This window comes from Phalacrocorax aristotelis, chromosome 12 (assembly GCF_949628215.1).
Source record: "Phalacrocorax aristotelis chromosome 12, bGulAri2.1, whole genome shotgun sequence".
Lineage (NCBI taxonomy): Eukaryota > Metazoa > Chordata > Aves > Suliformes > Phalacrocoracidae > Phalacrocorax > Phalacrocorax aristotelis.
This window is the reverse complement of record NC_134287.1, coordinates 21,871,029-21,897,500: the sequence shown is the minus strand read 5'-3', so window position 1 is coordinate 21,897,500 and position 26,472 is coordinate 21,871,029. Positions and strand designations below refer to the sequence as shown.

Below are 26,472 nucleotides of genomic sequence, written 5' to 3'. Positions count from 1 at the left end.
TCTCCAGACGGAAAGCTTCACTAAATGGTAGATTTTACTGTTAAAGACCCTACAATAAGATTGTTTTATCTGTACATTTTTTCATATATTTAACTGTATAAAAAAATGTTCATTTTACACAATATTTAATTAAAGTATTTCTTGTCTGTGAATTTCATTTTTAGTAATTTTATCTGGTTTGATTATTAACAAAAAGTGACCAAACGCAAAAAAAAAAAAAAACCCAACAAACCCCTAAAAAAACCCCCGCAACACCGGGGGTTTCATTTCTAAATGTCAGGATTCAAAGTTACGACTTGGTTAAGAAAAAGCGCAATCCTTGACGTGGGCTTTCTGGCAGCCGCCGAGAAGGATGACGAGGGAGGAGACCTCCGCTCCGCAGCCCGGCAATGACTTGTTGCTAAGCCTCGGTGAAGTATTTAACCAAAACTGTGCTTCAGACGCCCTTTTTTGTAAAGCGAAGTTAACAGTAGGGTAATTTAAAAATTTTTTTTCTATTTTAAAATGGTATTGTAGGAGTCTGTAAACAGGAAAAGTTATTTTAAACAGGGCACAACCCAAATTTTCCGTGCAGCGGTTTGACACCGAAGGTCGACGTACTCATCTTCTAAATGCTGATAAGGAAGCGAATGCTTTTGCTAATTATAATACTGAGCACAAATATTTCATCCTCCGGCCTGTCGTACGTGCCGTGTACATATAACGCACTTGAAATAGAAATATAGCGAGGTGGGCAGGACTCGGCCTCCTACTCGGCGGGTGCTTTTTGGGGGAGGCGGTTACAAAGCTAAGCCCGACGTACGGGTCCGAGCTGCCCACCCCGGCTGCCAAGCGCGCGCCTGCATCGACGGGTGCGACCTCAGCCTCCAGCAAGAGGGTGCTTGACCAGGCGTAGGGGTCTGGCTGCAGGCGGAGCAACGCGAGCGCCTCTCCCGGGAAAGCAGGGGAGCTCATTGTGGGAGTTTCACCCTGTCATTAACCGAGGGCTGCTGGCAACTTCGGGGGGGCACTGAGAAAACGCCGAGCTCCCAAGTAAATGTATTATGTACTCGTGCACGTGCACATACCGCCAGACGACACGCCGTACGCCTGCCTCTCTCCTTTGTCGCCCCGTGTGTCAGCAGTTAAGTGATGGAGTGTGACGGGACGGTGCGGCTTACTGTAGTCACCATTCATACAGAAGGAAAACCGGGATATTTAACTATGTTTCCTTTCTTTTCCAATATTTCCATATTCATGTTTGATAAAAACAGATGTTAAAAATATAGAGCACCTTGGATTATCATTATTCTTATTCTTATTCTTATTCTTATTCCTATTCTTATTCTTATTCTTATTCTTATTCATATTATTATTATTAATATTATTATTATGCATTGAAAATTGTTCCACTTTGAGTATGTACCTGTGTATCGTGTTTAAACGGCAGCATAATCAGATGCATCCCACTAAAAAATAAGATGGTTTATAAGGATGAAAGTCTGCATGATGCCTACTGGCGCTTTTCCTTTTAGGTTTATTTCAAAGGTTTGAATAACAAGCATCTGAATGGTTCGTCTAACTCTCAATGCAAAGAAAATACAAAAGAAGAAAACCCGTACGTTTTGTGCTAGGACGACGAGTCCTAGAGAAACCCACCACCTACGACACGGCCCTATCTGTAACTTGGTAATAGCCCCGGCGAGAAAATACGTTGTGTCAGCCGATAGCGAGTTCAGACATAGGAAGATGATAAAAATTCCTTAATCAAAATGAAGGAACAGAGTCTCTAAAAGTATACGCCAATTATTGCAGAGCAGCTTTTTAAAGTCTTTCAAGCTTTTAAAGATTATTCAAAGCACTTGAAATAGGCTTCAATCTAATGCCTCATTTCATTGCATTAAACAGCCTAGTTAATAAAGAATCAATATATTCAAAGGGCAAGGTTATCTTTTGTCTATAAGGGGTGGTGTCATTCTGAACCTTTTATAGCTCAAATGCTGAAAAAGACCTCATGAAATCCATACTCATCAAGTGGGTCAACTAGAGCAATAAAGAGGCCTCTGAAAGAATGGCTGCACTCCTTTAAAACAACTATAAGTCTTATCTCCCACATAGTGCTCGCCAGGCTCCGCCAGAAAATGTCAATTTCTCATCAAGACAAGAGGCCCAACGATAATTTTTTTCTAGAGAATACACACAATTAGGCGAATGCAGAAAGGCCCCACCAGTGATTTGTAGCTTATTATGTCACCAGCAAGCTGCGATCCGCCGCTAAGCAGATAATAAGGGCTGTTGATAACTAAAGTGTCAATACGCCAAAGAACGATTTTTGAATGTGAGCCCTTGTGCTCTTCCCCTCCCCCCCCCCGTGCAGATCGCGGAGCCGATAACGGTGCATCTGCCAACCGACACCGCCCGTTGGACCTCGCAATTAATGCCGTGAATAAATAGCACAAAAGAGTTTAGATTCTTTATACTCTTTGAGACAATTCCCTGTTTTACCCTTCAAGGAGTTCTTTTATGTTCCAATAAGGTTGCTTTTAATGAAATTTAAACTCATCAGAGGAAATCAAAACCCTCAAATCAGATTACAAATTGATTTTTTTTTTTGGTCACTTGTCATTATACAATGTACTGCCCTAAGTTCTACAGGAAAAGGAAGAGAAAGCACCCGGTCTGGAGTCAAGTATCCAAACAATCTCTACAAAAGCGTATGAAGGAGGAACGTTCCTGAAGTCCCACAAGTATTAAAAAGTTTTAGAAAGTTGGTGTGTATCGTTTAAAAAGCGATCATTATCTTTACCCGGAAACTTCATTAAATACTAAAGTTTTGAATAAAATGAACTATATGAGAACTTTAAACTGTATAAATGAAATAATGAAACCCAAGCTATCTCTTTTTCTCATATATAATGCCAAATTCCATCGTTACACGGAAGAAATCAAATATTATTTCTCAGCACTCGGGTCACCATTAACCAATGGAGGACCTGAGACCTCCTGGTCGGCTCCCCCATTGCAGGGGGTGACACTGCTAGTTGGCCACTTGCAACACAACACGAGCAACAGGGGCTACAGAGTTGTGATTTTCTGATTTCTTAAACATTCAAATAAAGTAATTCTTGCACTATAATCGTTTTGTTTCCTCTTCATTGACTTTGTACTGGTACTGGAAGGGCAGCATGAAAAAAAGGGTGCAGTTAATTGGTCTCCAGATGGTACATTTTTGGTGCCCACAAAGTTTTTAGAGGACTCCAGTTGTTATGTGTCTTTTTTTGCATTTACCTTGAGCTAAATTAAACTGCTTGAGAAGTGACTTTGCAACGAAAGGCAGCACCTACCCCCCGAAGAGACCCAGTGGGGGTGGCGAGGGCGCAAGGACATTATCTGAAAGCTACTCTGCTCCAACCGGGCAAAAATCACAGATTGTTTATTGGGTAAAATCTAAAACAAACAAACAAACAATTGAAAAAATGGAATTTGAGGCTGGAATTGCTCTGGGCAACAAACTTCAAAGCTGCCCTGTATCTATGGTGAAACATAGGCTGGAGACACCAAGGGAGAGATGGAGAGAAGAAAGGAGGAAGCCGTGAAAAGGAATTGTACCGTGAAACCCAATACAGTTGTATTTAATGATCGCTTTCCTTGCGCTGTGGAGTTGCGCTGTGGGAGCGAGTGCTCAGAGGCGGCTCTGCCCCTGCGGCGGCTCGGCGCCGGCGGGCAGCGCGATGCCGCAGCAGAGGTGCAGGGTGCTGGCGCTGGGGGCAACGCGCTGCCGCTCAGCGCTGCTCTCCCGGGCGGTTTGGGCTCTGGCCATCACGGCGCAGAGCCACGGGTCAGTCCTTGCCAGGCGAAGGACAGCACCGGGACGTGGAACCGCTTCCCAGGCCAGCCTCGGTGCAGCGGTGCCTCCGGCCGGCGGGGTGGGAGGCGCTGGATCAGCGCAGAGGTCCCCGTGTCCCAGACTTTGCAAGGTTTGCACAGAGGTCCCCGTGTCCCAGTTCTGCTGCCGTCGCTCTCTCCTCCGTACTACAGCTTGAGTCCCAAGATTTAAAAAAAAAAAAAAAAAAGAAAGAGAAAGAAATAATTGCTGTGGGCTTTGCTCCATGGACACAAAAGTACTTTGAAACTGTAATGAGTAGAAATAATAATAATAATAAACAAACAACCCCTAATAGCCAGCTCACAAGGCTATTTGGGCAGGCCAAGCGTAGCTAGACGAACAAAGGAAAATAAAAGCTAAAGAAGGCGGGAGACATTCCACGGCGCTTCTTCAGCTTTCTGGTTTATCCATGCGGCTCATCTTAGAGCAAGTCATGAATCCAACCAACACTGCAATATCTGGAGTAGCTCTAAAAGGACCCCCAAGAGTTCGCCCTGACTACCCCCTCACTTACTTCGTCCCTTAAGACACAGCCTGGGCTAATTCGCAAAGGCCGAGCAGCCGGTAAGGACCAGCAGAGGCTCCGACGGACCCAGGGGTGAAGCCAGGTCCGTGGGTGAGGACCATTGACCGCAGTCGCCCTACAAATCACCTGAGCCGTGACACCCAGCAGGTTAAGGGCAGAAAGGGGTGGGCACGGGGGCGGCCGGGGCCCAAAGCGCAGTGACTTCATAGATTTAAACATTTATTTAAACAAATAAATTCTCCGTGTGAGGAAACCATAAATTAATTTGGAACAAAAGCTTCCAAAATGTACCCAGCATGTGGCACGGCCTAAAACGGGAATGGCAGTTGGGTACATCTTTGGATCAAGACCGCGGGACACGGTGTGCCACAGCGTGCCCGTGCTACGCCCGCAGAGCAGCCCTTGAGTGGGCTTAGGGCCGCTCTCCTTCCTGGAAATCAGTGAAACAGAAATCGTAGGTGCTTTGTAAAATAACAAATTCCTAGTTACGACCTTTCTTTCCAAGTTTTAAGGAAGCTTAAAGAGGCATAAATGCTAAAACAAAACCGAGGAGGTCCATACAGCCGTTGCCCTGCTCTGCTGAGGAGGATGAGGAACTCGGTTGGGGAAGAGCTGTAGTAAAATCCGTGTCCTCCCATGTTGAAGAGAAGTGACTGGATACAAAAGTCATTGGTCAAATGACCTGAGGGGAGTGGGAAAGGAAGAAAGTCTGCAGGAAAGGGTAAAACAGGGTTATCAAGAGAACTGGTGTTAGGGCGCAGACCCAAAATCTGCTCTAGATCAGAAAAGAGGGTGGGGCGGAGGAAGCGCCGTGGGGTTGAGTGTTGGGTGCTGCCTGCAAGGACGCCACAGCCCCACAGCAGCTCCTCCTCCCCACAACATCACTGCTGTCTCGACACTACCCCGTAGCACAACTCGTCACTGCTGAGCCACACCAGGGTAGTACCAGTGACAACTGCTTGCAGAAGCAAGAGAATAACTCCTGTTGAACGAGGAGCGAAGGAAAGAGAAGAAACTTACTATTGAACTTTTTTCAAAATCCTCATAAAACACTAATAAGAAAAGGATGTGAGATAAAAACGGTTTGTGTTCTCCTGCAAGGACGGAGGTCTTCAACCACTGACCAGCATCTGTGTTTCTCATTCAGTTCTGCTTTATTTTCGGCCCCTCTGAGCCACGCCTGCATGACTTGGGGACCAGACACTTGTTTTGGTGCTTTTGCCACGTTGCACCCCAAATGGGGCTTAGCTGCCGAAAGGCTGCATTGCCCTTGACGCCACTTCACAGGATGGTTCCTGTTGTCTTTTTGTTTCCGTTGAGTGAGAACTCAAGGCCGTTACAGGAGGTCGGCCAACCAAGCACTGACATCTACAAGCAAGAGCTACTATTCTCTACTTCTGCAAGAGAAAGGAGCCAGATCCTGGGTAGGATGGAGAGGGGAGCCCGGCAGAGACATGCTTTACCCTCCTTCCATGCCGTACTTGTGTCTGCCGATCCATATGCTGTGGTTTGGTGGGAGTCATGCATAGTCAGTAGGGATAGGAGACCCTTAGGAGGGTGCTGTGCAGGAGCCTTTTAGAAAGTCCTACTGTTTATCAAAACATAAACAGAAAAGAGCATTGTTTTTCATGGGGGAAGTACTCATAAGGCTTTTAGTTTTCAGCTCTAAACCCATATTTACTGGCTCAAGCCTGCTGAAATAACATTGCAGACTCACTGCTGTACTGAGGTCTAAGCCAAGCCCTCCTTGCCCACCTTAGTCTCTGCTCCAGAGCTGCACGTTCCCGGCCAGGGACTTGCTGAGGCAGTCAGCAAGCTCAGCCCTGCGAAGGGACCTGGCCTGAGCACAGGGAAAATACAAACTGAGAGCAGCATGATTAAAAGACAAATGGTGTCATGAAAAACCCTCTTCCCAGTATTACACATAAAGATGTCCAAAATGCCCTGCTTTCGATAGTTGTAAAATTCCATTACCAAGAAACTGGAACAGCTCAACAAGTAATAAATAAATATGGTAGAGAAATTAGGTAAACACATTTACACTGCTGGTGTAAATGCAGAAATCGGCAATAAACCATTTTAAACTTTTTTTTTTTTTTAATTAGCCTGGCAAGCAGTTAAGAGAAGCAAACCATCTGCTCATGTTCTCCAGGTGCTGCCCCCAAATATTACGGAAATAACCTGTAGGAGCATTATCAGGAGCACAGCTTCTTCTCCCAGGCCGTGGGATGTGGAGGGGGTGCCCTTTGAAAGGCCTCATCTGCCACGAGTCCATAAGGAAGATGGTGCTTTCAGGCCAGTTCGCCAGCGCTGGCAAAGCAACAGCAAGGACGGGGCAGTTTCATGCTCTAGGGACGCCACGGTTTGAGTCAAAGATAGGGCAATAAAGGCTTTTTTTTGTTTGTTTCTATGCTGAAATTTTCTGTTCTTAATGGAAGCCGACATAAATAATTCTAGTTTGTGTGAACTGCCCCTGCGTTGCACTCCTATAGTAAGTTCAGATACAAGAGATAGCAGGAAGAGCAGGTTTCGGTGCTAAAATAAACATTTTAGCAGTCAAAACTGGATGTCCTCCAGGTCAAATTTACATTGTTTTTTTATCTTCAGTTTCAATTTTCTCTTTACTTTAATAAACCCCCCCCCCCGTCCTACATTCTTCTGACATCGTGATCAGAAGAGGAAACCTTTTCATTGCCAGACCCTCAGCGCTATTCTGCCCCACATTTTTAATGTGACGATGAAATATTGATGAGCTGCAGGACTATAAACCCCCTAACCAAGCCCGGACGAGGCCAGGTGAGCTGCCTCGGTGGTGATGTGGGGTGGGGATGCTGGTGGGCACTGGCACCTGCACATGCAGGTGACTTGTGCCCCTCTGGCTTCATACCAGATAAAATCGATAAAATACACTAATTGTAAAAAAAAATAAGGTAGTTCTGTGATACTCTTAAACTGATCGCTTCTCTCTGGTGACCGACGACAATACCCGAGGGAATGGCAGGGAGATGTGCCAGGGGAGGGTTAGGCTGGGCATTAGGAGAAGGTCCTTCCCCCAGAGGGTGGTGGAGCCCTGGCACAGGCTCCCCAGGGAGGCATCACGGCACCAGCCTGGCGATATTCAAGCAGCACTTGGCCAAGGCCCTCAGAGACACGGTGTGAATTTGGGGTGTCCTGTGCAGGGACGGGAGCTGGGCTCGATGGTCCCTGCGGGTCCCTCCCGGCTCAGGGCATTTGATGGGTCTATGATGAATGACCCCACCGCAGCGCCGGCCGCTGCCACCAAAGGGCCGTTACGGGTGGGCACGGCTCGGCTGCGGTTGGCATTGCGGCCGTCAGTCTGGGACAGCACGGAGGGCGGCCGTGGGAAGGAGGCCGAGGCCACTTAGAACTGAGCTAAAGAGATCAGGTCAAATGCAAAAGAGTCTCAGGTCGAAGGTACTTTCTGAGAGGGTTCTGAAGCGGTTGAGCTCTCCGAGCTGGCAGATGCCACCAGCTCAGCACCTGGAGTCAGAGCCTGCTGCAGTGATAAACGTGGTGACAGCAACTTCAGCAACGGCAGGCGGGGTGGGTTTTGGGTTGGGTTTCTTTTTCATTTCAATGTATTCAGCTGGTTCAGGTCAATGACTAATTCACTCAAAACTGAAAACATGACTGGGAGTTGGAAGAGCAGAAAATGTGTCTCCCTCTTCCTATCTACGAATAAAAAATAGATTTGAAAGGATAAGATCTGCTGGTTTTAGGTTTTAGTATCTTGAAGGACGTGATGATCAGAAAAAATCTACTCCATTTTTTGACTATAGATAATAATATCTCCTTTGCATAGTAACTTCATTAACTTCAGGTACAGAACATGTGCAGAGAAACATGCTCCTTACTTTTGCATCCAGCGCTATTTCGGTAGGTCTGTTTAGCTGATGAAATTAATGCCATTCTCACTGCGGCGTTACTGAACTCTGATTTCCACACACAAAGAACTTGACAACTCATACAATAAAAAAGAAATGCAACATTCAGCATTTTTATCCATATAAAGATATAAAACACATAATCAGATTATGAAATATAATTGCATACATGAATGTAAATAGATGAAATAATACTGGGTAGCTCCCTGCTTAGCCAAAGGAAGTGCGTATTCAGTAAAGCCCCTAGATTTGAGCAATAATAGTTAAAATTTGTTGATAATGAGAATAATCTCTCCTTAGGAGAATAAGCAGATGTTCTGGGGGAAAAAAAAAAAAGTATAGATCACACAGCACGTTTTCCCTCATTTGTAGTGAAAATCACACGTGAAAGCCTTCCTGCATGGGTTTTATATTGAGTTTTCTTTAAATTTTGAGGGAAACAGACTTGTAGTTTTAAGAAAAAAACAATTCTGTCCTTCTGGCAAAGTTTTGGGTTTCTTTTTTTTATTCCCTTTTCCTTTTTTCTTTCCCTTTTCTCCCTTGCCGTCCCCCTGAAGCGGGGGCTCGGCCCGGGAGCCCGGGGCAGTGGTGGTGAGCGGCTGGACACCGGCGGAGCAGCGGGAGGAGGAGGCTGCGAACCCGAATGTGTTCAGAAATAAAGTTATCCTACGAGCCTCAGCCTTTTGACTTTTCCTCTCCTTTCATAGAAATTCATCCTTCTTTTTCCCTCGCTTGACCCATATCTGCCTTAATTGGGATTTAGCAATTACACTCCTCACGCTACTTATTAAGAACGCTGTGCGTGTATCTGCTTTCCCAGCAGAGCCCTCCTGTTGCTTGTCGCTGGCTCCACCGTTTGATCTGGCAGAGAATATGGAAACAGTAAAATTTGGGATCAATACAGCCATTTCCAGCAGCCCCTCTGGGGAGGAGCTGGGGCTCTCCCAAAGCCGCTGTAGGAAAAAGCAACGTTGGCCAACTTTTTCCTGCTATGGGGGTACCACTTTCGGTAATACATCACCAGTACCAGGGGATGTAAAGGCGATCCAATATTGTCCTTCTTTACTATGCATATTCACGTGCAAGCACGTGTGCGCTGCAACCTGCAGCAACTTATCTAACGCTGTGTTTTTGTTTTTCTCATAGCTCCACCTAAAAAACAATCCCAACTTCTTGGTGGCTGCGTTGCGCCAACGCGGAGCACAGCTGCTGGGTGCCGCTGCCGGCACGGTTCGGGTTCAGCCTGGGCTGGCAAGGCAGCGGCTCTTTAAAATGATGCTGGCTGATCTCCTGAAATTCTGCTTTTTAAGCTGCATTTTGGTGTCTCGCTAAAGCTAACCTGCGCCTACAACAGCCTGGCCTTTACTTGCAGCGAAAGGCTGAGACCGAGCGCTCTCCCTGGCCGGAGCATCCGGAGCATCGCGTTGCCGAAGGGAGGCAGATGACGTTTGATGTTTTAAATGAGGCAAATCCACTCGACTTTCACCACCCCCTGCCCCACAGACGCCTCTCGGCAGCAGGCGGCTCAGCCCGGGCTAACGCACTGTGGTGGGGGGGGATCACCCAGCCCAGCCCGGCCTCGGCTAGTTGAAATACAAGAAGTGGGTCATGCAAAGCCGCCTCAGACACCGCCACGGCGAGGTACAGGCATGGCAATTAGTAAAATCAAGGTGTATTTCCTAGATCATGCAGCTGGGGGCATTTTGCAACTCATTTTGCCGGAGAAAACTTGTTATTTAATTGCCTTTGCGGCTGCTGGATCAAATTCAAAATGAGTGGGAATATCAGGTCCTGCCAGATATGTTCAATCATATTACTGCTTCTCTCCCTGAATGGATTCGATGTGCCAGTAAGCAGTGAAGCAGTTAAACACAGACACGTGAATGCCAGCATCGCTGTGATTTCAGAGTTAACATCCCACTAAGATGAATGAGGAAAACATACCTCTCCCTCGACGTTTCTCTCTGTCCCTGCGGTGAGTTTAAGGGGAAGATAATTCACGATGGTTTGGCCAATTGCTAGAAGTAGGATATTTCCTATTCATCCTGATACACCAAGAATAACATCTTATGCAGCCCCAAAACAAATTATTATTAATAATAATGAAAAAAAAAAGACTGCTAAAGTTCAGAATTCTGAGCGAGGCGAGGCCAAGCCTTGCAGCGCTGCGAGAGGCTGGAGCTGGTGGGGACGGTGGAGGTGGGACACGGCGGTGCCACCACACCAGCCCCGTCCCCGCCGGAGGGGACGGGGCCTTTCCAGCCGCCGCATCCTCGCGCCCAAGTAAAACTGGGTGGAGAAGGGAAAAAAAGATATGTCTAAATGAGTCCAATCCTGATTGTTAAGTTCCTAAGAGGCAATCTAATTTAGCTATATAAAATCATGAAAGGGGAAGAATTAATTGATACTAATGAGTTATACGAGATAGCATCATAATTAATTCCTAAATAGAAAGAGGACATAGGCTGGAGCGAGGGGGGGAAATAAGGCTGGCCTATATATCATAATAGATTACAGAGGGTATTTGAAACGAGGAACAAACTGCCAAAGTCAGAGTGGGACACAGTTATGAAATCTTTGCCAATGCAAATAAAAGCCTTTTCCGCATCGCCCTGACAGCACCGAAAGCTGGGGAGCCCAGGTACCGCCCCACTGGCGACCCCCGCGGGGCCGCCGGGGACCACGGCCCTCCGTGGCGGGGCGCAAGGCTTTCCACCAGGGATGCCCCAGCCCAACCTGCCTGTCAGGGAGCACAAACACAAGACTCTTCGGTGGTTGCTAAGGTAACTACACAGATTTGATCCGATTTCTTTTTTTTGCCCCTAAATAACGTTGCTGAGTAAATCAGTGCATAATCCCACGGCAACTTTGCGGCGCGTTACAGCCCCGGTATCGCTGCGGCAACTTAGACAAAGAGTTTGGACGTTATCCTTGGCGCAAACCTGCTTTTTTCTACTCTGTTTTGGGCCTATTTAGTCCTTTCGGGCATAAATCACAGGTGACCACCCATATGCTCAAGGACAAAAAGCCTTGATGAATCACAGGAACAACAAGCTACGTAGGGGAAGGGCATTCTCTTTTTGGAAAACCCCAAAAATCATCATCACATGTTGACTGCATTTTCACAAATACAAATCAGAGACCTCTGCAGACTTCCTCCTCAAAATTGACATGAAAAGTTTTGGACTTTTTGGACTATGGTACAGGCACACAATGCCCCAAAAAATACAGTTCGATTTTTGTTCCCCAGTTTAGGTCTAGTTTTAAAACAAATTCCATGGGCAGAAATGAAATTCCAGTTACGTTACTGCACGGTGAAGCCCAAAGTCCATGGATTTATCAAGGCTTGTCACCTTTTTAGAGGGGGAAATCATGGATAACTATTTGGAAATTAATAGTTGTGTTCACTGAGAGAAGAAAATAATGAATAGCCAGGGCTCCTGGTTGGTGAAATTTCTAAGGGCGTTTAATAGAGGCAGCTTGACACAAGCTGGTTCACAGTGAGGCAGGAGATGCCGAGCACCTTCTGGAAACAGGAGAAGCATCAAGCCTCAGCGCCCTCCTTACGGGAACCGGCACAACTATGGAATACCCGCACGTCGTGGGGAACCGGGACGCAGCTTGTGCCGTCGATGCAGCAGGAGTTTTGGGTGGATTTCAGGAGGAGCGGAGCTGAAATGAATAAATAAGGGGCTGGGGAAGACATAGGGGTACCCCTGAGGCCAGCGGAGAGGGGAGAGCCAGGGGAGAGCGGGGCTTAGACCCTGCCACAGCCGGACCCACTCTGCCCTGCAAAAACCACCAAATCCTGCTTCTTTTTTTGGCCCAAATCCTGCATTTTCAGGCCATTTGCAATGTCGGTGCTTTAATGTGGGAACGGGGGGTGGCGCTGGGGGTGGCAGAGGTGGGGGACTGGCCGGCGCCGCAGCTGATGGATGCTCTGGCATGTTGGCTTGCGTTCAGTCGGGGTGAATTGGTCATTTTTGTGCTCAAAAGATTTTCCACATAACCTTTTCTGTATCCAGAGGAAGACTATTTCCCACGGAGCAGCCCACATGCTGATAAATGGCAAAGAAAGATTAGTTGGTGGGATTAAGGTAATTTTTTTACGTTATTGTGAGAAGTCATGGGCTTTGGCGTATGCTGAGTATCAACTGGAGCCCAACCCCTCGCGTTACAAGTGCAAAACCAGTAGCCGCAACCAGCAGCCAAACCCATTTGATCCTCGGCATCAAGGCCATTCACAGAAATAGTAATTATTTAGCTAATATGGTTCGATGGGAAATAATTGTTTGGAATCTAATGATTTTCTGTAGCGGACAGACCAGCTGCAGAACAACCAATTTATTAGTAAAATATACCATCTCCTAACGCAGCGCGAGGCTGTGCGCACGACCAGGCAGTTAGGTGTGATGCCGGACCACAGAAAGATGCAGAAATAGAGAAGCATTTTGGCTAATGGTTTCAAACCCCTTCTGCCAGGGTCCGTGTGCGCCCCATCTGCCACCTTCTCCTCCGGCGCATCGGGCCGGACAGAGCTTAGAAAAAACAAACCAAGCAGGAAAAGATGGGGGAAAAGGAAGGAAGGAAGGAGACGTTCCTGCGTTGGCTGCCTCCTCCCCGTTTGCCGGGTCTGGGGCCGCCTCCGCACACAGACAGTGCCGTGTCAACAGCGAGGCGAGGGTGACATTTCCCTCTCTCTCAATTACACGGGAGCTGTTCACCGCCGGTAGAAAACACACACCGCGCGCTTGCAAGATTCATTGTCCTGAGGTCAGCTGGAACTTATTGTCCTTGTTGCCTTGGAACAAGACAAAACTGACATCTGTAAGATTTGCTGTTAAATAATCCAAACCAGGAGAGGGACGGAGCCACGTGGAGAAATGGAAACGTTCGGGCGCCGCGGTAGAAAATCAGTAATTTAGATACAAGGCGCTGACGCTTGCCAGCCTGGCGCGCCTTTAGTTTGCTATTGATGGCTTCTCCTTACGTTTAACTTCATCCTTTAAATACCGCGTATGCTCAAAGTTTCAAAATCAGTGCTCGCCTGCTAATCTTTCCCTGGTATAAATAAATTAAACATTAAATGGAAGTAATCTTGGGCTTCCCAGCTACCTTTCTTTGGGTTCGCCTCCCAGATCAGTGCTGCCACCAGTCCTTCTTCCCCATCAAAATGCATTTGCGGGGATGTACGTACCGAACAAGACGGAGCTGCGAAACGGTTTTTAAAAATCATACCTCAAATCTGTCGGACACCCGCCGAATTGGAAGCGATGGGAAACAGAAAAATATTTGGGGTGAGGGAAAGCTTCCGCGTGGCACAGCCAGAGCCGACCCAACAGGCTCCCCTCCGGAGTCCTGCTCGCGGGTGGAGAGGCCGCTCGGACGCACGCACAGAGCTCTCCCCGAATGGGTTACTGATAAATCTAATCCTGAAGGATGGGAAATGAGGTAAAAGAAATTTTGATGAAAATTATGTACATGTACTTTGACAAGCTCATAAACACTGCAGCCATGATAAGTTTTCTTATTTTTTTTTTTTAAGACCTGACACGACTGTATAAGCCCAAACTCTAATTTTTACAGCCCTGGGTTTGGAGATCTGTCATTGGGAGATATAATGGAAAGAATAATTGCTTGGTGGCTGCACAAACAGGAGATGTGTTGTCAGGCTGCAGTTTGGAGGCTACATCTGGCTTCGGAAATGATTGATGCTGTCTCTGTGTGTGATTTGGGAAACCATTTTTTTTTTTTTTTTTTCCCCTTTTCCCCCCGCTAATGCAACCGCCACGCTGAACCTTCGCGCAGCCGCAGCAATTAAACCTTTATTAATGAAAACTTTTTATTTATTCCTTTCGCTTTCAGCCGCATCTTGGCGGTGCGGCTAGGCAACCCGCAGCCCTCTCGGCGAAGGCAAGCATGTGATTTCAATTTGAAATTAAAAGTCATGTCTGAATAACAGAACAGCATTCTCATTTCCTAATACTCTGCTTTTTACTACTTTGCATTCAACTGTGAAAAGTCTTTTAAAACTCTGAACAGCAGTAAAACTTGAATGAATTTTTGACCCATTATTGCATAGCGGGTGCGCTTTCCAAGTTGGAGAGACTGCCAAGTTCTCCCCACCTAATATTTCCACTTTAATTGTGCCACTTGAGAAATTTACGTGCCTCAAAATATGGCATGAATCTTACGCTTATTGCAGTATCATTAGCAGCAACATTTAAGCAACATCTGTGTGCTATAGAACTAATTGAAGTAGCAGAAGTGGCAGCTGTAAATCCACAGGAAGATGGCAGTTTGCACCCAGCACTGCTGAGTTAGCGGGTAACTGTCAGCCTGTTCCTGCAATCTGCTCTCGAGGACTATGGTACAGGCACACAATGTCCAAAAAAATACAGCGAGTAGGCTAATGATCCTATTAACCACTTTGCTGCACCAATTTGGCTGTTTTTCCAGTTTCCTTGTTGAATTTCATTATATATTTCACCATTCCAGTAAAAAGTCCAGTACGAGACGTGTTTGCTTTTAAGCCGCCTCCTTACGGGAGCGAAGCTCCTCGGCCGAATTAGCGCCCGCAGGACTTTATTTTTTTTTCTTTTAAATTCCGTATATTTCTCCGCCTTTTCCATTGTTTAATTTTTCTTCATCACACACGCCTCGGTGAAAAAGAACTTTTACCAACTGTTAATGCTGGTATTTAAAGCGATGACATTTTCCTCCCCGGGATGTAACATTTCCAATAATCAATAAAGCCGGGAGGAGGAGGGAAGGCTGAAGTCTTTTTTAGGTGCTTAAAACACATTTTTTTTTAGGTGTTTAAAACACGTCTTCATCCGAGCCGGGGATGCTGCGCGCGTGACCGGCCGCGCGCCCGCCCGGGCACCGCTGCCGATTTGGTGATTACCAAAGGGGGAAGGTGTTTAAAGCAGCCTGTCCTGGTCTTAGCGCGTAATCCAGGCACCAGGGTGCAGAGCGACTGGGAGCATCGCCGCTGGTTCCATCTTCATTTGCTTCTTGGGCGGGGAAAAAGCCCTCGGGAGCCGGGAAGGGGCCGGGGGAGCCCCTCGCCAGGGCGTGTTTGCCAACGGCCCAACTTCATTAGAGAGCCGGCACGTCCGCCGGGCCGCCATGTGACAGGCCGGGAGCCGCCGGTATTTGTTGTCTTAATGCACAAGTACTCGGGGACTGAACTGATAAGGGAAAAACTGTTCTGAATCTGCTGAACTACACGCTTAGGGTGGCACGGACCCGCGCGATATTGAAAATCAATAGTCACGTGGTGGCTTAAAGGTTAGAGGTCTCCTGAATTAACTTTCTAGTACTAAATTACCAGCCCTTGGGTTTTTTTTTTGTTGTTGTTGTTGCTTATTTATTTATTTATTTATTTATTCCCCATTTTGTAATGACTGGAGAGGTGCATTGACTTTAAGGATGCACAGCTCGCACCTAGTTTGCGCTCGGAGCGGAAGGAGAAAACAGCAAAACCCCGCGCGATGCTTTAAATGTTAAGGTATTTCTCACGAGGAAATTCAGACAGAATCAAAAGGCATACAGCGATGTCAAATCCGGTAACGGAGCTGTGAGCATTATTAGTGGCCTGAAAATGAAAATTACAGCTCTAGTCTTTTAACTCACATCCTCTACGGCGCCCGTACTTGTATGACGTGTAATATTTAAATTAATGCATGTTTTATTTTTAACTGCACTTAGAAAATGTAAAATAACAGCATTATTTGAAATACTTATTCATTAGGAATGAACAAATAAGCGGAACAATTGGAGTTGAAGCCTGGGAAGACTTAGACGTTGCCTTCCACCCGTGAGCACAGTGCACTCCCCAGGACTGCTCCGGCGTGTAGCTACTCACACTTGGAAGCACCTTCACGACTCGTCTTTAGCTCCTCTGCTTGCCAGTACTGCAAAAACCAAATCATTTTTTTATTTCACTGAATAGATTTCTTATTTAAATTTATTCCAACACTTCCTTTCCCCTTGTTTCCATTCCCTTAGGTACACTGACAGCTTGAATTTCAGCATCGAATATTTGCAACCTGGGTTAGGCTTCACCAGAAGGGCCAACAGGGAGACAGGTCCCAGCAGCCCACTGGAGTCAACAGTGTGGCTGTGGGTGCTTTGGGTGCTTGGCCAATGCCCTGGCGGACAATCTGGTGGGCCGACTATTAACTGCCTTTGCACGAGCCAGTTCTGCAGCTCTGCGCGGGCAGCAGGCACGAGCGTCAGGCAGCTGGGCGCGGTGGCACCGAGCTGGGGCCCCCGGGATGCTTCGCGCCCACCTCGCCAGGGGAACGCCCCGATGGGCACGGGCAGCCTCGGGTTTTGGTCCCCTTTGTGCTGGTACGTCCACCCTGGGTGACCGCATCGAAGGAAGACCTGCAGCAGCCACCGAGGCTTTGAAGTAGCAGGTTAAGGAGATGCGGCAGGGAAAAAAACTTCCAGGAATTTTAGACACCGCTAAAGCTTTTTCTTTCTGGGTCACAGATACGTCTCCAAAGACTTCTTTCTGGAAATACTCAGCTGTTTTAAGATTTATTGACTGCGTGCAGCTTAAATTTGATTTTCTCTTATCACAGTGTAACCGTATACGCGTGCACCATCCCAGCTGGGCAGGGGCAGCCAGACGCTCGTCTGCCGTGTTTCAGCGCCCGGGCGCCGGAGCTGGGAGGGGAGCGCGGGCTGCAGAGCCGTGCCTCCGCCATGGCCAGCGTGGTTTGGTTTGCCAGGGGCGATCTGGGGGCTGAGGGGAGCCCTTCTCGCTCTCTGCAACTACCTGAGAGGGGCTGGGGTGAGGGGGGGGTTGGTCTCTGCTCCCAAGTCACCAGTGACAGGGCGAGAGGGAACGGCCTCAGGCTGCGCCAGGGGAGGGTTAGGTTGGGTGTGAGGGAAAATGCCTTCCCTGCCAGAGCGGTCAGGCCCTGGCACAGGCTGCCCAGAGAGGTGGGGGAGTCACCGTCCCTGGGGGGGTTCAAAAAATGCGTAGACATGGCATTTCAGGGCTTGGTTTATGAGGCCTGGGGGTGTTGGGTTGGCGGTTGGACATGATGATCCAAGAGGTCTTTTCCAACCTTAATGATTCTGTGATTCTATGTGCAAAAGGAGACGCGCTGTTGGACGTCCTGACATGCAAAACCTGGCGCCTGCTCTTCACAAGCATTTGTGCGCATTAAACATCATCACCTCAACATATGCAGAAATAAAGTCCAAAATACCGGGAAAAGATCTAAGATAACCACTCAGGCCTAATTACCGAACTAAACGAAGCACCCCTAAAAAGCTCCCGAACTACACATTGCAGTTTTTGCCAGACAAACGTCAAGTCTCTAATTTTAAAAATAAATGGCAAATTTAACCTTTCCAGCTCTGGCATCTCCAGGCTTTCTGCTAGTAGGTATCAGATCCCTCCCTGCCATCGACACGGCCAACTTCTGTTTATTACCCACCTTGGACTCGAAGGCGAAGGCTGCAACCACACCATGGGTGCGCTCCCAAAACTTAAACCGAAGGCACACAGTGCAGTTTGACAAAGAAACTCACGGAAGGATGAAGACCAAGTTGTAACTAATCAAATAAAAACCTGCTGCTAAGCGGCTGCTCGGGCACCGTCTCAGGCAATCCTTAAGCACGTACGCAATTTTACCCGCGTGAAGAGCCCTACTCACTTAATATGGGATTCACACGCTCACGAATTCCTGCATAAATGGGGTTATATCAAGGTATAAACCAAAAAGATCTTTCTCTGTTCATCTGAGATTTCTGCTCTCATAAACTTTTGATTAGACAGCGTATATGTGATATTACTGATAAAAGTTTCGAGTGGAGTTTCTGCTCAGTTACTGTATTTATATAAACCTCCGGATTACCGACGCCTTGCATGGTCACAGGAAGAGCTGGCGCTTTTAAGAGTGATTTTTTGTGCAAAAAAGAGCTAGAATTTTAAAATCGTTGTTTTAAAGCATAGCTTGAATGAACGTTTTCTGCTTTGTAGGTACGCAAAAGAATCCTTTAGAAACGTTAAGATTTATTTTTTATAACCATCGTTCTTAACTAACGCACAATTACCTTTATGTTTATTTCTATCAGCAACCTTATTAATTCCCATACTACTTCTGGACCATGCTTGCACTACAGAAATAATTTTAATTGAACATTTATTAAAATAAATGCTTTGTCAGGATATACCCACTCCATCTGGCTGCACTGGACAGGCATTATTTCCTGGATGTGTCTGCTTTATACAACGTCTTCTCCCACAGCTCTCACTGACTACCAGAGATCATGATTAGATTGTTGTGGGTTTTGCTCGGCAGCGTTTGCTGCCACAGCCCTTTCTGTCTCACGGACATTAGCTTATACGCACACTCTCTGCAGGGCTCTTCCTCTTCTGCTGCACAGAATCGGGTTTATTCTGGAAGAACATCGTTAGCCCACCCATCTGACAAAAGGCAGAGATCTCCTATAAATAACCCGCCCTGCAAGGATGCATGGGCTGGATCTTTTTTTTTTTTTGATGCATGTGCATGCTCACAATTACGGAGATAACAGTTTTGATAAGAAATAAAATATGAATTGGGTTCCCGGCGTTAAATTTCCGCCCTTGAGAATAAACTAAGACAAGCTTTCCCCTTTCTCCCTGCCCACAGCAGTCACCTGCTGACAGACTCTGGGCACCATAAAGCCCTTTCTTAGCACACTCAGCAGCCGAACATTATTTTTATTGCTGGCATCACAAACAAACACAAAACAAATAGCAGACATGCAGAATTCAAAAAAACAGCCGCATTGTGCAGTTAATCCTCTATTCAGCGTCGTATCAAAGCACTTTTTTGTTACTTTTGCTGTGATTCATCTTAATGAAAGCCACTGTTTTTACAGCATATCTCCTTCAACCCCAATGCGGTACACGCGCTTCCCTCTTTGGCCAGACCACGGGAGATGTAAAGCTGTTACCTCTCACAACAGGGGAAGTGGTGCTTTCTGAAACTTCAGAACCTAGCTTAATATTCACTAAACTGGTCGGGTTCTATTTATTTCTCATCAAAAGCCTATATGGTCTCTATAACAGTAATTGCAAACACGGCATCACCCCCAACTTCTTAAATTTATTCTCTGTGCCCCAGTAATTTTTCACGCTTTCTTTGACAGCCTTGAGCACATACTTCATTAGCACTTTTTTGGGAGGTTCTTATGTTTTTTAGCATTTCTGCTCTCTGAGACAACCAGGAGATCCCGCAGGGGCCTGCGATGCCTACAAATCCCTCTGCAAGGTGGAAGGATCGCCCAACATTTTGTATTGCCAGCAGCGCTGGGACCGGTGGGCATTGCATGAAATGGGGGCTGTCCCCTTCCCGAGGATGGCACATCTCCTCTCGCAGGAATATGCTATCTCAACAACTTCCAGAGGCCTCTCACATCAAGAAACTGAAGTGCTTGTGGCCTTTGTTATGATATTCAAAGGAGGTCCAATGCAGGGAATTGAGCAACCAGATTATTTTCTCCTGTTGTTTCCTGGTTTTATGGTTGCTTGTATTGCTATGATCCTTCCATAAGTGTGAAGAAATATTTAGTATCAAAAGGATATTTCGAGTCAGCTCAACAGCACTAAACCGGCTATCAGGTCCCAGATATAGCTCAGCACCCATGGCATCATGAACTGCTTTAAAAGAAACATATATAAATTATCTGGGGATTCCAGGTAAGGGTAAGGACTAAATAAAGACTGTGCCTCTTTTTCCTTCAGAAGTCCTTCCTAAGAAGCACTGCCCCAGGAGGGTAACTCTGCAGTTTCCTTTCTTAAGGCAAAACTTTAGGAAGCTTTGGTTAGGGACACATCTAATCCCCCACCTTTGCTTTAGCTGCAGTTTCCACAGTCTTGGTCAGACCTTTCCTCGATAAGACCGATGTGGCTTCAAAAACTAACATAAACACAAGAGCATTCTGTAAATGAGGCTGCATTTCTTTGCAGGTGGAAAACCATAAAGTCATAGTCAACCGAAAGGGCTGTCAGGCATTGGCACAGGCTGCCCAGGGAGGTGGTGGAGTCTCCATCCCTGGAGGTATTTAAAAGAAGGGTAGACGTGCTGCTTGAGGATATGGTTTAGTGGTGGGCTTGGCAGTGATAGGCTAGCGGTTGGACTCGATGGTCTTAAGGGTCTTTTCCAACCATAACAATTCTATGTTTCTATATTTATTGAATTTATTGAAAGCTTCAACCATGGCCAACTGATACCAGCACACGTGGCGCAGTGTAATGACCCAACATCTCTGAAGACTGAAGAAGCTTTCATGGGCTCTTCAACCTTTGCAGATGATTGGGCTCTTGCAGTTCCAAAAGCAGAAATAAAAACTGAGCAGCAAAGCACCTGGTCTAAACCCCAGAGGTCACAGCCCCCGGCGGACACATCCCATTGCTTCCAAATGATTAGCTCGAACCCGGAGGGAACCACGTGCAGAAGGTGGCGCAGATAAAGCAAACATTGGGATGATGGGCGACGGAAGATGTGAAATTAGTCTTACAAAATAAATGGTTGTGGTGAATACCTAGCACAGATATCATCCAAACCCAGGGATTCATCAGGAAACAGAATTACCTTCCAGGAACTCGGAAGTAAGATCAAAGTGTAAGCTTTGAGCAGCTTGGTATCCCAGGATAACATATATATCCCTAATAACGTCCCTCTGAACACGTTGGTTATACATCATTTTGCAGAGCATTCGAGATGCAGTATGTCTTTGAGGATTTAATTTGAAAGTGACGGAATAATCTTAATTTAACAGAATGTCTTCATTCGTGGATGGTGCAAGGTGTTGAATCAACAAACAGTCGATATATTTGGTTTATTGACTTCTGTTGTCAGGCAAGTGAAGACCATGACTCACAGGCGCTAAGCGCACACTATATTTTTTCTTCTTCTGAAAGCTTTTCTGCAAAATATGGTTAGAGTCGCTCCCTGTCCAAGGAGGTAATGAATTCACTATAAAAAATTGACATTAATTATTCTTCCGACTGTGATAGCAATAATGAGGCCTAGTTTTTCTCAAAGAAGTGTAGATAAACATGACTTTGTAATTACATTTTCCTTAATAACTGATTGATATATTTGCTGGTTATCGAGTTACAAAAATGAGTTTTGAGGGCAGATGACCCTAAGCCAGGTTGAGCTCCAGGTAGGGATGGTTTTTGAGCTCAAGGACGTTCAGATCCGTGACTGGGGTCAGGGCCATTGCTAGTTTGGGTTCACGAGGTGCATATTAGGCTTCAAGTAGGATCCTCATCCAGCTTCTTGGCAGAGGAATGGGGTAGAACAAGGGGGCCCATAGCCTGACCCCGAGCACATCCCAATTTCTCCCAGCTCCGCGGGGCTGTACCAGCCTGTCGGATGGGGTCCTGGGACCCTCTTCTGAAAGGTGCCACCATGGCGTACAAAGGACCTACCTGGTCCTACCTACAAGGAGTTTTGCTGCCTTGCTCAGCAGCAGCTCGGTCCAGGAGCCTCTAAGGCACAGGCAGGTAATTCACCATCAAATGCTTTGGCTCTGGCGCCGAACACTGGAATTGGGAGGTATCTGTTGCAGAGCGTTGCAAACCAAAAGAGTTTGATGGTTGACCATGTAATACAGAAGTAAAGTTGGGCAAAAATTATATGCAATTTCAGCCTGTGTATGGCAAGCACCTCGAATCACAGAATCTCCCGGCTTATTTTATGAACAGAAAAGGCTTCCTGCCTAAAAGGTTAGACAGGAGTTTCAAAGCGAACTTGCAATGAAAGTCAAGTTGTGGGGAGGGAAAAAAAACCACAACCCCAAGCAGCATCCCTGAGGAGAGGAGGGAGCACAGCAATGTGACCATCATGTACGCGTGTGTCAAGAACAGATGATCTGCCCATCATAATTAAAGAGAAAGACTTCAAAAAAAAAAATCTCAGGGAACCAGGAGGTGCCAGGAAAACTTCAGTAGAGCGTTAGCTTTTCACCCAGACAATGGGAAATGAGGAGGAGAGGAGTCAGTAAGAGGCGGTTCACAGCAGGGACAGCTACCCTGAGCTGACAAAACTTCCCGGGTTCTGCGCTCGACCTGTGATTAATCGCACAGACACACAAAGCGCCGGCTGCGACCAGGAGCCATCCTCCTAATGCATGTCACAAACTTCATAATTCCACTTGGAACGAGACAACAGCAAGTTAAATTCCTGGATCACTGTCACCGTGTCACTTACAGAAGAAGCTGCACCGGGGAACAGTTGGCTATTGGAGTAATTTGAATGGAAATGTCAGTTTTCACAACCTATGATTTGAGGTAAGTGCCCTGCTATTATACAGCAGCTCTGTCAAGCAGCCGGGGCTGAGTGCACGCCGTGACCTCCTCTTGGCAAACGCATCCTCGTCCCCGCTCCCGCCCCAGCCTCCTCCCGCAACCCACCGCTGCCTAAAAATCAACATTTCCTTCTCCGCAACACCCTTTGTTCACGTGGACAAACATTCTCTGTGTCTTCCCCTGCCCTGGCCTGATTTTAATTCTAATTCTGTATTCTGTTCAAAGGTACGCGCTTCAGAACCATACCGAAACAGTGAGCTGCTTCTGAATAAATCGATTAATCGAGATTCACGTTGACCTCTGGGCAGGTTTTGTCTGACTAAGGACTTCAGAATATGGTCAATATGTCTTACTGCTAAATACTTGCAAAAGTTGCTACATAAGGCCGTACACATCTTACACACTTCTGTGACAGATTCGGTCGATTCCCTGCACTGTATGGGGGGGGAAAAAAAGTACTTGCTGTGCAGAAGTGCCACAGTTTGGTCTAGTACCTGCCCTTCAGCGACGCCTTTACATATGTTATACATATATGTTCAGATATTTTGGTATTTGAAAGGCAACGCATCCAGTGCACAACTTGTGCGTTGTTTTGCCTAGAAGGATTCAGAAGGAAATGAGAATTAAATCAGCCTAGCTACACAGTAGAGCAGCTCTCAAATGTTTAACTTCGAGCAGCTAAACACCAATTCAAACCATACTGGTTTAGAAGCACCCGAATACAGTGTGCCCCCGGTTTAACTAAAACGCAGCCTTCATGCAACCAGAATAAATGCATGTGCAGATCTAAAAGCAACGGAAGATAAAAGCAGGGAACACTGGCTACGAGTAACCCAGCTCGCAGGAGGATGGGAAGAAAAGGGGAGCTGTAGGGAAGTGGAAAGCTGTCGTGAGAGGCAAAGGGCATCGCTGCCACCCCTTCCTGAGCCAGCCTGCGGGATAACGGCCGCTCGGTGCGGAGACCCTCTCCGAACCGGCAGCGCCCATTAGCCATTACATTACCCGCACCCGCCAGCCAGCCGGCGCAGGAAAGGGTTCCCCAGCCAGGTCCCACACAGGCAAGAGAGTCCCACGCCTGCGGTTTGACAAAAGGAGAAGTAATTGACCTGAGAGATCTTCTCTTGCCTCTGGATGAGCTCAGTGAGCCCCCGGAGCTGCGCTTGGTTGAATCTGGTGCTGGGAAGCGGCAGCGGGGTAAGTGGCTTTTGTGGGTTTCTTCTCCTGGGACAAGCAGGTTGCCCTATTTTACAAAAAATAAAAGATCTTGTTGTTCACAGGAAGAGGTGTGACAGCAGGATACCTGGGCTTTGCTATCCTCTACGTGCTGGGGATGGTAGACGAGCTATTACGCTGTTTATACGTAGCCCACGGTGCCACCGACATTGGGGTATCTCCAGGCAAAGTGAAGCACAATTACTGCTGGTATTTTTACTTGGAAAGGAGTGGCTTACTGAGTCAGTAAATACAGTGGGTTTTTCCTTTTATGCCAACCATAAATACGACGGGAGAAAAATGCTTCTACAAAATGCGAAGCGAAAGAAATGGAAAACAAGTCAAATTTAGATTTTGCCTGCAGGATAATCGACAAAGCAAGAAGCTTTCCTGGCTTCAGAACAGCTACTTAGATCACAGGTGGCTGTATTCTTAAAGGGTAAAAAGCGAAGCTATCTCTTTTTATGGTATCCTTTTCAGGCACCCTCCTCCGTCGCAGCCACCAGGCTTTTATGTGTGCCCAGGCAGAAGAGCCTGGATCCTGTTGCAACACTCTGTTGGACTATAAACCAATGATATTTGCTTTACCTGTGCACTATCTTCCATGGAACAAAACAACATTTACATCTGGGATCAATTTGCTTGAAATTAAAGTGCAGCTGCTATATCTCTTCTGCATCAAAAGTATAGTGTTAAGGCTATAACATACAGACAGTTACACATTACTTTGCATTGTAATATTTAGATTTGTGTCATTTTCCATCTGAAGTAAAAAGCGGCTTTAAATAAATGAGTGATCTTATACTACATATTTTATGGGCTGTGTACTCAGCAAGATACATCTACATTTGCAACGCGCATATACTCATCTCCAATTTCAAACTATGTATTTAGACCTTGAATTTTAATGCTTAAACGAAAATGCAGCGTAGGAATAATTTGGGTTGTACGCTCAGAAAAGTTCTGCCGCGTTTGTACGAGAGGGTTAGACGAGTTTTGTAGCAATCTCAGGTAAAACAGGAGCTTTTCCAGTTTGTTACTGCAGGTCCTTTCCCCCTCCCCTGTGTCAGAGGGGGTCTCTCTCAATAGCCCCCCTCTAAAGCAGTGATGCACAACCCTTCTGACAGGGAGGGTGACGCTGGCAGCTCACCGGCAGCCAGAGGGCTGCGTGCAATTACCCTCTGTATTTACACCAGCACACACAGGATCCTTGCCAGAACCACGCACAGGGCTTTTATTATTTACAAAAAAGTCACGGCAAATGCATCCAAAGAGAGCCCATGAGTTTGGGGGCTGTGAAAAAGTGACTGCGGCTACGGACTGCCGCCGTGCCGGCGGGGGGACCGGGCTCTGGAGCGTGTCCCTGGGGTCCCCTCCTGCTGCTCGCCTCTTCTGGACGCGCGTCACGCGGTACCTGCGCCGACGGAGCCACCACGCAGCACTGGGCAGCATCTCAGTGATGCTGAGTCTCAGTGAGACGCAGGAGGCGGTGCTACCTACCGCCTTATCACCTGAAACAGCACCCTCCGCCTGCGGGTCAGGGCTTCGGCGCTGCACCATGTGGCCATGGACAGGAACCGCTGTGCCCTGGTCCTCTGGAGCAGCGGTTTGTGCCATGTTTTGCTCGCTGTCATCGGGAGCTGACATCAAGCCGCAAGCCCGCACCTCCGGTGGTGTCCTGCCGTGCCGCTGGTGCCTCGCGACCGCCGGCGATGGGTAAGGAGCTTGCACGGGCTCCACGAGGGCGTTCGCCGCGGGGATGGAGCCTGCTGGTGGATGTGCAGATAGGACGTTCCCTGTTGGGTATTGCTCGTCCGCACACAAAGGCCCACGTTGGTGGGCATTAAACGGCAAAACGCAGCCAGAAACGCACAACTGCAACGCACCATTTTCTGAAGCCTGGGGACAGTTTGGGTCTGGGGTTTCCAGCCGGTTCTACCCAACGCTGCTGCCTCTTAGCATGTAAGGCTCTGTATTTTAATTGCTCCCCAGATCACCAAATTCAAATTTGATTGATGGCTGCCAATCGAGTATTGCAGTTGGCAGAAGCGTGTAGGAGATGCAATGCGCTCCAGCCGGCGTGCTTAACAGGCTACTGCCGAACCTCCGTAAACAAGCAATCATTTGAAAAAAGTTTTGGTGCTCTCCAAGTGTTTTGGGGCTCTTCCCCAGGGTTCTGCTGTACCCCCAGATCTCAGGCAAATAGCAAGAGCCATCCAAAAAAGAATAAAATGTCCTTCTGAAACCAATGCCATTAACCTGCTTTTGCTTTCCAAAAATAATAATAAAAAAGCTACATGACACTGGGAAGAGGACCAGACTCTGAATTTTCAGAGAGTTTTTCCCTCCAGTTCCCAAAACAGAATTTTTCCAGTTTTCCAGCGAAAACTGTCTCTACCGTTTAAAAAGCACATCTAACTCCACAATTCTCATATTGTTTTACCGCCAATGGCAAGAAACAATTTAAGAGAAAGCCTAAGAAAACAACTGTCCAGGCTAACAGCTACAGAGCACAGAGCAGGGCAATTTAGTGAAATCAAGATCAATGGTTATGTAGGTCATTTCGAATACAGAGTATTCTACCTTAAAGCGTAGCATATTGGCTGAAACAAAAACAATGGCAGCGCAACAT

At 47.0% G+C, this 26,472-nt stretch overlaps 1 protein-coding gene across 2 annotated transcripts in view; it reads right to left on the bottom strand.

Moving 5' to 3' along the window:
* Positions 1 to 26,472, bottom strand: part of MGMT (O-6-methylguanine-DNA methyltransferase) — a 207,456-nt gene that overhangs the window by 2,651 nt on the left and 178,333 nt on the right. Inside the window, exon 6 of one of the 2 annotated variants that reach the window (XM_075107811.1) lies at positions 16,051 to 16,215. The exons of the other annotated variant lie outside the window; for it this stretch is intronic. Coding sequence (XP_074963912.1) covers positions 16,159 to 16,215 — 57 coding nt within the window. The 3' untranslated portion in view covers positions 16,051 to 16,158. Of the gene's footprint in view, positions 1 to 16,050; positions 16,216 to 26,472 lie in introns of those variants that run through there. 2 annotated transcript variants of the gene reach the window in all.